The sequence below is a fragment of the Mus pahari genome, chromosome 15 (genome assembly GCF_900095145.1).
Source record: "Mus pahari chromosome 15, PAHARI_EIJ_v1.1, whole genome shotgun sequence".
NCBI classification, from domain to species: domain Eukaryota; kingdom Metazoa; phylum Chordata; class Mammalia; order Rodentia; family Muridae; genus Mus; species Mus pahari.
The window spans coordinates 71,198,814-71,212,198 of NC_034604.1; the positions used below are offsets into that span (position 1 = coordinate 71,198,814).

Below are 13,385 nucleotides of genomic sequence, written 5' to 3' on the forward strand. Positions count from 1 at the left end.
CTGATTGGCTGACATTGACTGCACCTGCAATCCTTGATATCGCAGGCAGTCCTCATTTAGGTCCTCTGATAGAAAATGCTTTTGAGGCTGTGCAGCCCCGCCCCCTGCTGTTTCTGCTACAGATGTCTACTGGATTCACAGATCACCCTCTTTGTCCTTTTGAGAACTTTGTGTTTATCGATAGAATTCAATTTTAGAATACGTCTAATTTCTTTAGGGAGCAGTGTTTGACCCCCAGAGAACTTTTGAATGTTGGAATCTTTTGTTTTCCAGTGGGTGGCCTTTAATAATGAACTTTGCTACAAGCTTAGGGAAGGAACACTCAAGTGGGGCCTGGGCCAGGTCTTATTTTTAAGGACCCAGAAGATGTGGCCTGGAAGTCTCAGCAGGTGTCCAATGACGTAGGGACGTCTGTCTGAGGAATGTGGAATGCGGAGTCCAACTTCCACCTCTCCATTTGGGAACACAGGTTGTAAGCCCAAGCAATCAAGAATGAGAGGAATTTGGGGACAGCGTCCTTGGATAGAGCCTGTGTTTAGAATGAAGTGCTTCCACCTGCAGGGATCCTGTGAACTGTGTACTGCCTCTGCTCCATGCTGCCCTGCCAGGCTACTGCAGACACCTGAGGTAAAGGGCAGTCAGGTGGACAGTGGAAATTTACAGAGCACCTGCCTCCCTTTCGTAATTCCCAGGTACCCACAGGCTGCTTACACAAAGAAGTGGACCATCTACCCCGCTCTTTCAGGATAGAAGTGAAAGGGAATTGGTTCTTCCAGACTCCGATTAGGATGGTGTCGGGGAGAGAATTTACCGGTGGTCAAGAGTAGTGGAGTGCTGGGCAGCTGAGAGGATGAGCTTGGGCCTCAAGATACCCAGATTTGTGTTCAATCATTTTCTGTGCGCAGTCTGGCATCTTTTCTCTGTGACCCACATCACACCAGTCACTGCAGCACGGAGGTATCTGCCCTTGCACATAAGCTGAGACTAATCTTAGATTGTGCCATGATGTGCCTATGGCTGACAGTGGACAGGGCCTCTGTTCTTTTTGACTGTCAGACGGCTCACCTTTGACAATAAGGTTTAGCTTCGCCTCTTGTGCCTTTTTGCTATTGGCTTGCCCTTGGAGCCAGGCCTTCCTATAAAGGCGGGACTTTGAGTTTTCCATCCTCTTGGGTTTAGGTTCCAACCCTACTTAGCTCTAGAAACTTAAAAAGAGAAAGCTGTCTGTTTTAAGGCAAGAAGAGACACTTTCTTTCTGGAAAAGTATTCATGAGGAATGGAGTGATACCAAAGACAGCTTGTCAGCCAGCCGAGTGTTTATAAACTCAAAATCCCTCACATTATTTGACCCAGAGTTTGACACACAGGAAGTGGGAAGAAGTACTTCCGTTTGGATCGGCTCAGGTTTAGAGTGTGGTTGTCCCCGGAAGACCCTGAAGTAGGGGAGCCAAGCACCAGCCGAGAGCCACACTGAGGCTCCGGTATATACAGCAGCTGTGGCTGAGCAGGGAGGACCCAGAAGTCAAACCTGTTTATATCTGAGGTTGTTTTCAAACACTGAAAAGGTCATGACAGAGTGAAACCCTAGTGTCTTAGTCAGGGTTTCTATTCCTGCACAAACATGACCAAGAAGCAGTTGGGGAGGAAAGGGTTTATTCCGCTTACATTTGCCACATTGCTGTTTATCACCAAAGGAAGTCAGGACTGGAACTCAAGCAGGTCAGAAAGCAGGAGCTGACGCAGAAGCCATGGAGGGATGTTCTTTACTGGCTTGCNTCCCCTGGCTTGCTCAGCCTGCTCTCTTTTAAAATCCAAGGAAGTCAGGACTGGAACTCAAGCAGGTCAGAAAGCAGGAGCTGATGCAGAAGCCATGGAGGGATGTTCTTTACTGGCTTGATTCTCCTGGCTTGCTCAGCCTGCTCTCTTAATAGAACCCAAGACTACATGCCCAGAGATGGCACCACCCACAAGGAGACCTCCTGGCTTGATCACTAATTGAGAAAATGCCTTGCAGTTGGATCTCATGGAGGCGTTTCCCCAACTGAAGCTCCTTTCTCTGTGATAACTCCAGCCTGTGTCAAGCTGACACAAAACTAGCCAGTACACCTAGGTACTCCAGGAAGCAGAGCTAGGAGTGTGGGGTAAATGTGGGGGGGGGAGTGGATTGCCAAGGACCACGTAGAACATGCCTATGATTAAGGGACCTGGTGACAGTGGACTCTTTTGAAAAGTAGTAAGTTTCAGCATACAGTGACTGCCCCACGCTGAGGCACACACCCTACTTGCCTGGGAGTATGAGATGGAGGTTCACAGTTAGAATTTTGCAACACCTGCTTGGATATTAAGCTAGATACTAGCTGCATGTGGTCCTTGGACAATTGTTTCTGTGCTGTAGTTTCCTCATTTGTAAACTGGGAGAAATGGCAGTACCCATGGGGTGAAATGAGTTAATATAATAAGGTGCAGGATAGTGTGGTACATAATCAGCTTGCATTTATACAACAGTAAAGTATTATATATGATACTAAAGTGCTAGTTTGTAGCTATTTCTACATTTGTTAACAAGGCTGGGATTTTATAATTCTATATACTTTCAAAATCTTATGGTAGATTTTAAATTATACCTCTTAATCCTTAATGTCTAGAGATCAAGAGAGTAAATAAACACGCACTTTGTAAGCAGGTTATAAATAGAATTCCTCAACTCTGGCTTTATTGGCATCTCAATTATATAATTCTTTACTAGTGGAAGGGAGTTGCTCTGTGCTTTGTAGGACATTTAACAGTGTCCCTGGATTCTACTCACTAAATACTAGCACTCTATTTTATTAATATATCCATGCACACATGTGTGTGCCTGTGTGCATGCATGCATGCATGCATGCATGTGTGCACGTGTGCACGTGTGCATGGTGGGTATGAGTGTGGGCACCTGGGGGCCACAGCACGTGTGGAGGACATAGGAAGGCCTTGGGAGTTGGTTAGTTCCACCCAGTGTGCTTTCTGAGGGTTGACTTCAGGTGAATTCATATTATCATATATGCATGGCAAACACTTTTACCTGTTAAGCCATGTCCCTAGTCCAGTACATATTCTTAAGCTCTCTCTTCCTTTTTACCCCCTTCTTCCAGTCCTTTCTATCTTTCTTCCTCTGTTTTTAGACATGCATCCCCTACCTGCCTCAAAGTTGGCATGTAGATGAGGATTAGCTGGTCATTCTGTTCCCATCTTCCGTGTGTCATATGCCTCTAGACTTGGTGTCTATAGTACTGGGGATCCAATGACAACTTCATCTATTCTAGGCATGCACTCGACCAACTGAGTCATATCCTTACCACTGGTCATGCTTGACAATAAAACGTATTTCCAGACATCAACTAAAGTTTCCAAGGAGCAAAACTATCCCTTGCTTGAGAACTACAGATAGCGAGTATGTGAGAAAAAGAAATCTATCCCATCTTCTCTAGATAATACCCAATTCAATACTACTTTAAAGTCTCGATTAGTCTCTCACTGACTTATCAAATGGTCCATCTCATCTAATCTTTCCACTCACGGCAGCTACCCTGAATTGCTGACTTCGCACTCACTGTTCACTGTGGGTGGTCTCTGCTCTCGTTTCATGATTGGCTTCTTTCAGGAATATTGTTGGTAGCTGAAAGTTTCAAGAATGTGACAGCTATCTAGTAGAGATTTGTTGGATGTATGGATGTGGCTTCAAGCCTTTCTAGTCTGTGTGGAGGCCATCATTTGGCCTCTTTCCCTCCCCCTCTTTCTTTTACATTGAGACAGGTTCTCATTATGCCGGCCTGGAGATCCCTTTGTAGACCAGGCTGGCCTTGAGCTTATAGAATTCCACCTTCATATACCTCCTCTGAATGCCATAATTAAGCATGTGCACTGCCATGACCAGCCTCATCTGATTTCTGTTGAAGGATAGAACCTGGCTAATCCATAAGCTGGTAAGTTAAAGGGTCCATAGTCGAGTCCAGGGTTCTCTGCTCATTGCTGTTGGGTAACTTACCAAAGGCATTTCGATCTCTGTCCAGGTGATATTGGGAGCTGAAGACGCAGGCTTGATGAGTGTCGTGGGGAAGAAAAGGTTGTAGTGGCCCGTAGCTGCCAGGTACAGTGTTAAGGCGATGTTGAAGGGCAGTGTGAAGACGGGCAGGTCCCACTTGGCGAAGATGGTACTCAAGGCACTAGAAATAATGGGGCTGTAGCAAGAAGACACAAGGGATTAGTCACAGTGAGTGTCCTCAGGCTTTATCTCTGGCCATAGGAATGTCTACCATCCCCGGTCTTCTTGCTTCCCTTGGGATTCTAGTGGTTCACTGATCCGGGATTGAGAAACTCTCAGTTTGAGAAAGCCAATTAAAAACACAATAATTTGAATGGAATACCTTGTGAAATAGTTTAAATACTTCTTCTTTTTCCATTTAACGAAGAAAACCAAACAGAGCACGATCCTTATAAAATGTCGTGATTGCCTTTGACTCATTTGGATAGCTGTGGCCTGGGGCTGGGACAGCATCTGTAGGGTCTGACTTTCTAGACAGATGATACTATAACATGTAGGCAATGAACAAGGTTGGCCTTTCTGGACCCACTCTGGGGACTGCCAGATAAAACAAAACTTTCAGTTGCTTGCACACTCTGCCTCCTTGGACTCTGGTCCATTCCTGGGAAAGAGCATGGATTTTGGACATAAATGGAGCTGAATGCAAATCCAGGCTCTTATAACTTAGAGGCTAAGTGAACAGTGTAAAGAAATACATTTCTCCCAGCTACATCTTCTACCGGAAGGGACCAGCCACTCCAGATACCCCATACATCTCTCACTCCATCCTTCTAAGGACTTTACTCTTACAATAATCTTTGTAGCATACATCTCTTTTTCTTCCAGGTCATCCTTGCCAGGACATGGGACACCTAGTTGTGTCTACTTTCAAATACTTTCTCTGTTTCCCTTGGCACACACGCCTTTCCCGTGTCTGCTGTTTCACAGCGGCCCTGCTCGGAAGGGCCGGTGATCTGTTATCCCGGCCGTTCTGCTCCCATTGTTCCAGAACCCCATCCAGTCAGGTATGTGTTCTCAATTATAGCATAGAAATGGCTCTTGTCAAGTTCACTAAGTGACAGCTCACTTGGCTAGTCCACTCCCTTCCTCTTAAATGAAAATTGGAATCTGGCACTGTATGGAAATACTCTCTGTGTGGGCTACCATGACATGGAACTTTCTTAGATTACTCTCTGTGTACTCTGTTTTAAGTTCCTCGCCATGATGTTATCCCTTTTTTTTTCTGCCAGACATCTAGTTATTGGGAGATTCCTTGGTTCTGACTTGGATCCTATCTCTCTTCAGCCTTCTGCTCTGGGTGACATTCTTTAGTCCCCCTAGATGAAACATCATCTATATGCTCCTGCCTTTCAGATTTGACTCCATCATTCTTCTAGATCTCTATGCTCAGCTGCCGTCTCAACACCTGTGTAGAGACAGGATTTTCTCATGCACTGTGTAGACAGGGGTTTTGCTGGCTTCGGGCTCCCTGTTTTGCTCATAGATTGCTACATAGCCCACACACTTAGGCGAATTTCAGTGGTGTATTGAATACCCCTCCCTTTCTTATCACCAGCTTCTCAGAAAGCCTTGCTGCCTCTGTCTCCCTTAAACAAACCCCAAACTCAGTTTCTTCTGCAGACATTCATGGATCTTACCCTAGTCTAAGAGCTCCCGTCTCTGTGGATCTTTTTAGTGACTCTTAGGATTCTGCACCCACTCTCGCTCCATCTAAACCCGTTCTACACTTTGTAGGCAGTGCTGCTTACTTGGTTTTGAGTTTACATCATTGCTCTAACCCAAACCTTGCAACCGTTTCCCTCATTTACTATAGATGTAGTAAAACCCCAAATATTTATAGAGTGCATATGGTGGTTTATACCCTCATGCACTCTCACTTCTTGCTGCATCTTTGTCACTCTCAGGGTTTCAGCCTCTGGTCCTGCCTGTATTTCTTGGATGTATTCCATCCTCCATTTAGGGTCTTCTATTTTCCTTCACCCTGGCTGTTAGATGTCACATGACTTCCTGTCATGTGTGTAACAACTCAAATTCTTATCTGCCATGGGTTTCTCCCTGACCATCCATGTTTGGAGTCACTCCCACGTTTCCCAAAGCATTAAACACATCTTGAAAGAACTTTTACTTACTAGTTTATTAATTTACCTCCTATAAACTACTTAATAAAGGAAAGAAAACCCATAAACCCAAGAGAACAGCAGTTTCTCCTTAGCCACACGTCTCAATAGTCCCTGTGCTCTGTGAGTAGTCTCAGGTAAACAGCAGTATAATCCCCAGGCTAAATGGACTGAGTTTTAAAGGCTTTGTGGATGAATCAATGCATTCACCAGCGTAGAGGCAGTGCAGAATTCCACCCAGAGCAGGATCCAGTATTTTCTGCCTTTTAATTTGAGAAATGGGGTTGGAGTTATTGAATTCTAAGCTCCCATCCAGTGCCATATGGCAGAGAGGCCATGGGAAGGGATTGAATCTATGTAGTTATAAAACAATGCATGCAAATGAGGGTAAGCTCTGCTCCTCCCTGGGGGCCCTGTGGGAAGCATTAAGGAAACCCCCTACAGAAATGACCATTTTTTTTTTTTTGCCCCAGTGTATCAAGGAAGATAGAAACCCCCAAGAAGAAAAATAAATTGCTCCAAATGCCTAATGCAGTAATTTATTTGCAGGCACTATGAAAGCGCAATGAAACAGTGCTTAAGCTAAATTGAACTAACTAGTTTTAGGAACTCCAGACTTTGAAACACAAGAAAGACATTTACTTCTTGGAGATGTTAAGAATAAATCACTATGTCTGATTTATTGCTCAGAACAGGAATAAATCACCATGTCTAAGAGGAGTTGAGAGCATGGTGGTAGAGATGTGCGATGTGAAATGTTGGGGGGACATAGGTTCATAAAATAGCAGGCATACTGTTGGGCATTTGGACACTTTACTGACCTGCTTTAAATTCAAACAAAATTAAGATCCTGTGTGTGAATGGCTAAGTGCACTCTGTATTCAACGGATGTTTGGTCCTAACTCTCTTACCTCTCGAGGAAGCTCTCAACTGAAAGCTCTAGTTCAAAGACCGTGCTTTGCATACAAAGCTCCTGATCCAAGAAAACCTTGTGTGCATTTTCAGACTAGAGGGCTTAGTTAGGTCAGACAGTCCGTCATTCCCATGTAGCCTGGAGTTTAATAATGCAGATTCTAGAATCAGCAAGCCGGCCTCAAAATCTCTGAATGTATGACCTGGAATATGCCTTCTCTATGCCTTAGTCTTTTATTCTGCAAACTGGGAATAAATATAATCACATCTCACTTAGGACTATGCCTGGTGCTTACAAACTATTTAATAAATATCAGCCTTTATTACTTATGAAGGAAGATTATCAGCTCAATAAGACACGTGGGGATTTTTTTTCCTGCTTCAACAGATCTCTGGCAATCCATATCTTCACGTACCCCCCACTGTAATGCTTGTAAAGTCATGAATGTATAGATTTTCATGGTGTCTTGCTAGTCAAACTCATCTGTGCATGTCCCATCCCAACCCAAGGAACATCTCTGTGAGCAGAAACAGGGCGGTCCCTTACCAGGCCATGGATGTGAAGGTCACAGGAAACAGAAGCCACCAGTAGTAGTCTAACTTCTCCGAGAAGACAGCCATCAGCAGTCCCACCAGCATCCCGTTATAGCCATGGAGTCCGGAGGCGATGGCTGACCTGGGTTGGGATAGAAGTTATTTTGCATTAACCTTTGATAGTTGAACTTTCGTCTCCAGAATTTGTATAATTTAGATGATCCCTTAAATAATAGATGAGAAGTGAGACACCCTCCCCCCCCCCCCAGGTAAGAAGGAAGACTAGAAACCACCTGTATGTGGTCCAGCGAAAGAAAAGTGTCAGGGTGAGTAGAAAAGAAAATATACCCAAAGAGAAAGAAAGGAAATGCTTCAGAAATAAAAAGTTGTCATGATAGCTGAAGTTAAGTGGTGGTTCTTTCTGACAATGGCCTCTCGGGCAGGAGAGAGGTGATTTTTTTCCTGCCTCAGGGGCCTGTGCCAGGTGCCATCTTGAGAGGAAACCCATTGTTTACAACAGATTGATGTAGGGGTCTATAGACAGAAATGATCACAAGTCAGAGAGCCAGAATGGAGTCTGTCCTAGCCACAGCCCCACAAGACAGTTGAGTAGTGGGAGGAGGGTGATGCAAGTCAACAGGATAGTCAAGAGGACTCTCAGAAGGCAGAGGTGTGTTTATGGAAAGGGTCCATCAACCACACTGTCTGCGAGCATACTTAGTTGACTGAGAGTCATTCTGGACTTTGAGTCTCAGGTTGGTAGGTGCCACCTGTCTGTCCACTGTGTGGCTTACTGCTACAGAGCAGCATCCATTACATTCTGTGGTCTCACCTCTCTATCGAAATGACTACTGCTTAGGGGTTTAAAGAGTAAAATGATGGATCTGCTTCTATAGATACTAAGGCTGCCGTTACTTCCAACCTTCAAGATACATATGGAAACATCCTCCAGCTAGAACATTAGCTACCCTAGTGGTTATGAACTGGGGACTCTCAGAAGGTGTGAAGGGCTTGTATAAACCACAGACTACAGACCTAATTTTGCCTATCAGAGGTACAGAAACAAGGGAAACATAAGGACAGATTCGGCAGACATTAGATAGCATTTGTAGCACATAGGCTCAGCACCAGTGTAAATCACAATGAAGGAAAGAGCATGGAAACTCAGCTGGCTCTTCTATCCCCTGCATATGTACAGCAGTCTCTAATTTTCAAGGACATAGAAAAAAAGTCACCCAGACTCCTCATTTCTAATTCCATTTTCCTTTTTTACTCCCCTGTGTCACCCCACCCTTTACTATACTTTTCATAGAAGTTTTACTTTATCATCTCTAAAAAGTATTATTATTTTAATCTCCAAAGAAGCATACCTTATCATATAGCAGCGATAGGATACTCAGTAACCTATGGTGCTATGGAAAAATCCTAGGTCACAAATTAAGTTGTAAGAAGTATAAGAGTTAAAATAATTTCTTTCATTTGATCAGATCTCAGTAGAATAACATAAATCAACAGAAAGATGCCAAAGAAATTACCCACTGGGAGGGGGTAGAGTGAAATCAGTGGTTAAGAGCACATAGTCAGTCTTCTTCTACGGGACCCAAGTTCGAGTTCCAAGACCCACACTGGGTGGCTCACAACCACCTGTAAGTCCAGTTCTGTGAGATCCAATGAATCAGGTTTTGTGCACACACACACACACACACACACACACACACACACACAAATTTTCATTTTATTAAATAAAAATGACTATAAATAAAATAATTATAAAATTATGATTAAAAATAAAATAAGTCTTTAAAAAAGAAGTTTCACAAATACTGGAGAGTGAAGTATAATTTCTTGAGTGAACAGTGACTCACTGAAGAAACTAGAGAAGAAAAAAAAAAACCACCCTAGAACCAAGTGAGAATGAAGGAGGAACCTCTCAGGCTTCACGCAGTGCCGAGTGCTGAGGTGGTTTTAAGAGAAAACCCTATGCCCATGATGCTTGCATTAAACTCTATGGCCACGATGCTTACATTAAACTCTATGCCCATGATGCTTGCATTAAACTCTATGGCCACGATGCTTACATTAAAAAGGCCAGAGAGCTCCTGAGTAAGAAGTCCAACAACGCAGCTCGAGGCTTTCGAACAACAAGAGCTGGTCAAACCTCAGACCAGAAGATGGCGAGATAAACAGACCAGTGATACATGCAGTGTGTGTATGTCTGTACGTATGTATAAATGTATGCATGTATATCTCATATAAACATACATATCATCCTTAATACAAAAATCATACTTTTAACAGTTTTACATTCAGAATATCTTGAAGAAATATGAATTTTATGCTACTAATTATATAAAAATATTATATACAGGTATGTATTTAGAATGTGGTTTGTAAGGAAACCTTTATTAAAATCTATCCATATATATATATATATATATATATATATATATATATAAATAACAATAAATTTTATAGCTTAATAAAATCTCGTGACTATAAAAGAAAGGTGTCTGTGTGTGTGTGGGGGGGGAGTGTTTAAATCTGAGAGAGTTCTCCAAAGAAGAAATACCAAAGGCTAAGAAATATTTTTTAAAAAGTGTTCATTCGATAATTTTATCCAGCAGGGAATTGCAATTAAAATGGCTTTGAGATTTCATCTTACCCCACAGCGAGAACTGCTAAGATTCAGAAAACAAATGACAATAAATGTTGGCAAGGATGTGGGGGAGGGAAACCCATGCTCACTCTTGGACAGTGCCACAGCAGCATAGACATTATGGAAATCAGGATGAAGTTGCCTTAAGCAGTTGGATATAGATCTCCTATATGACCCAGCTCTGCCACTTATGAAAATACACGTAAAGACTCGGTGCCCACTCTAGGGATACTTGCTCATCCACGTGCGACGCTGTAGTGTCAGCCGGAGTGGCCACCACCCGGTCAATGGATGGAATGAAAATGCGGTGCATTTACAGAATGCCATATTATTCAGCTGTTAAATAATTAAATTATGAAATTTGCAAGTCAATGATGGAATTGGAAAAAGTTATACTGAGCAAGGTAACAGACCCAGAACAATTTGCCACTGAATTATCTATCAAGTAAAACGAGCTAACAGCTATGCTCCTCAAAATGTTTCATAAAGTGGCAAGGAAAAGAACATTACCAAACTCATTTTATGAGGCCAGCATTGCCCTTATACTAAAACTAGATAATGCACCACCACCACTACCACCACCACTCTGACCAATACCCCTGGTGAACACGCATATAAAAACTCCCAATAAAATACTTTCAAACTAAATCCAAAACACATTGAAAAGAACACACACTATGTCTGATTTGGTTTCATTGCAGCTATGTAAGGATAGTTCAACGCATGAAAATAAGTACAGGTAATATATAGATTTAAGGTTAGAAACCACATTATAATTTTAATGGCTACAGGAAACGACTTTGACAAAATCCAACACCTCTTCATGATGAATGCTTTGTAGAATCTAGGAATATAAAATAACCCCCAGCACAGTAAGTACTGCTTACATCAAAGCTGTGGCCATATTATACAACATGGGGAAAACAGAAAGCATGCCTTAAAGATAAGAAATGAGTGGGCATTGTTTGCTTGCTCCAACTTAATTCAATATAGTGCTCTAAGTCTTAGCTAGAGCAATAATATAAGAAAAGAAACAGAGAGCATACAAACAGGAAAGGAAGAAGTAAGTTCTCTCAATTAGAAGATGACCCGATCCTACACTTAAGACATTGCTCTACATACTACACCTGGAAACTCCTGGGGCTGATAAATACTTTCAGCAAAGCTAAAGGGTATAAACCCAACACTCAAACCTCAGTAGCTTTTCTACACACCAATGACAAACTAATGAAGAAAGAAACTGCGGGCTGATCTCATTCACAATAACTTAAAAACTACCTCCTAGGAAAACTAACCAAGGAAGTGATGAATTCTGCAGCAAAAACTTAGAAACAGTGGATTAAGAAATTGAAGAGGGCAACAGAAGATGAAAAACTTCCCCCATATTTCTGCATTGGCAGAATTCACACTGTGAGATGACTAAATTGCTGAAAGAAACCTACAGATTCAGAGTGACACTCTCTACTGATGCACAGAGAAGAAAAAAACCTCTCCAGATGGAATCACAAAAGGCAGAGAATGGCCCAAAGCAGAAAGACAAAGCAGAAAGGGCAGTGCTGGAGGCATCACAGGACATCTCCACACCACAGAGGCATGGCTCGAAGTGGCACAAAATGAGCACACAGATTAAGGGAGCAAAGGACCCAGGAACAAACCTGCTCAGTTACAAAGGTGCTTAAAATGTTCATTTGGAAAAAAAGATACTGTCTTAGTCAGGGTTTCTATTCCTGCACAAACATCATGACCAAGAAGCAGTTGGGGAGAAAAGGGTTTATTCAGCTTACATTTCCACATTGCTGTTCATCACTGAAAGAAGTCAGGACTGGAACTCAAGCAGGTCAGGGAGCAGGAGCTGATGCAGAGGCCATGGAGGGATGTTCTTTACTGGCTTGCTTTCCCTGGCTTGCTCAGCTTGCTCTCTTATAGAACCCAAGCCCAGGGATGGTATCACCCACAAGGGGCTCTTCCCCCTTTGATCACTAATTGAGAAAATGCCTTACAGCTGGATCTCATGTAGGCATTCCCAAACTGAAGCTCCTTTCTCTGTGATAACTCCAGCCTGTGTCAAGTTGACACAAAACTAGCCAGTACAGATACCTTCTTTAACAAATGGGGTATGATAAGTAGGCCCAACCAAAATAGATCCACACATCTTACTCCAAATAAAAATCAGCTCCAAGTGCATCAAAAACCTTAGCAATAAGACCTGCAACTTTGAAATGACTGGAGGAAAACATAGGTAAAATACCTTAAGATAAAGGCTTGTATTCTCTGAGAAGGACCCCAATGGCACAGGAACAGCCCTAATAAATGACAGATCAGATAGGATTTCATAAAACTCAAACCCTCTTTTTCATGGCAAAGGAAACCATCACAGGAGTGAAGAGGCAGCCTTCAAAGGGGAAAACGATCTTTCCCAGCCATACATCAGACAGGATGACAGCTGGGATGCATTTGTAACAAAAACTTAAATGCTCTGAACCCTGTAGTCTGGGGTGCTCCTAAGAAGACCCTAACCACAAATAAGGTGAATGATTTTGCTCCCAGATCAGCAAGAAGGGTGAGCAGTGGTGGGGGAGGGGAGATAATCCAGAGATGTCCTGTTAGCAATGTCATTGCCCGGTACTCATTGAGCGACCTTTCCGAGGCTTTATTTGGATTATTGATAAAATCTTTTCATTTATTCTCTTTCTTTCCATTTCAGTCTGCTGACTGCCCCTCAATGGTTCTCCTTCCATTTTCATGAATGATGCATTCTCTTACTCTCTTCTGTTGCCCACCTCCTGTCCTGTGTGTGAGCATACACACAGCACGGCATGCATGCGGACGCCAGAGGACAAGTCTTGGGAGTTGCTTACTCTATCCCTTATGGGTCCTTGGGATCTCACATCATCAGACTTGCATGGTAAGTTCTCTGACCCACTGAGCCATGTCATGTCCCCTTTCTACTTTCATGTCTACGTGTCTATGTGGTATGCACACACACCAAGCCTTTGCTGGCTCTGGATAGTGACGGAGTTTTTAGAAGGATAGACGCATGCTCATATGGAGGATCCAGGACCTTGAGCCTATAATGGAGAACTTG

The 13,385-nt window shown here is 43.0% G+C and overlaps 1 protein-coding gene across 2 annotated transcripts in view; it reads right to left on the reverse strand.

The window, feature by feature from the left end:
- Slc14a2 (solute carrier family 14 member 2) overlaps nucleotides 1-13,385 on the reverse strand; it is a 438,498-nt gene that overhangs the window by 41,383 nt on the left and 383,730 nt on the right. For both annotated transcript variants that reach the window (XM_021214198.1, XM_021214199.1), the window contains 2 exons: nucleotides 7,658-7,786; nucleotides 4,025-4,217 (listed from right to left, as the gene is read on the reverse strand). In XM_021214198.1, coding sequence (XP_021069857.1) covers nucleotides 4,025-4,217; nucleotides 7,658-7,786 — 322 coding nt within the window. The remainder of the gene's footprint in view (nucleotides 1-4,024; nucleotides 4,218-7,657; nucleotides 7,787-13,385) is intronic.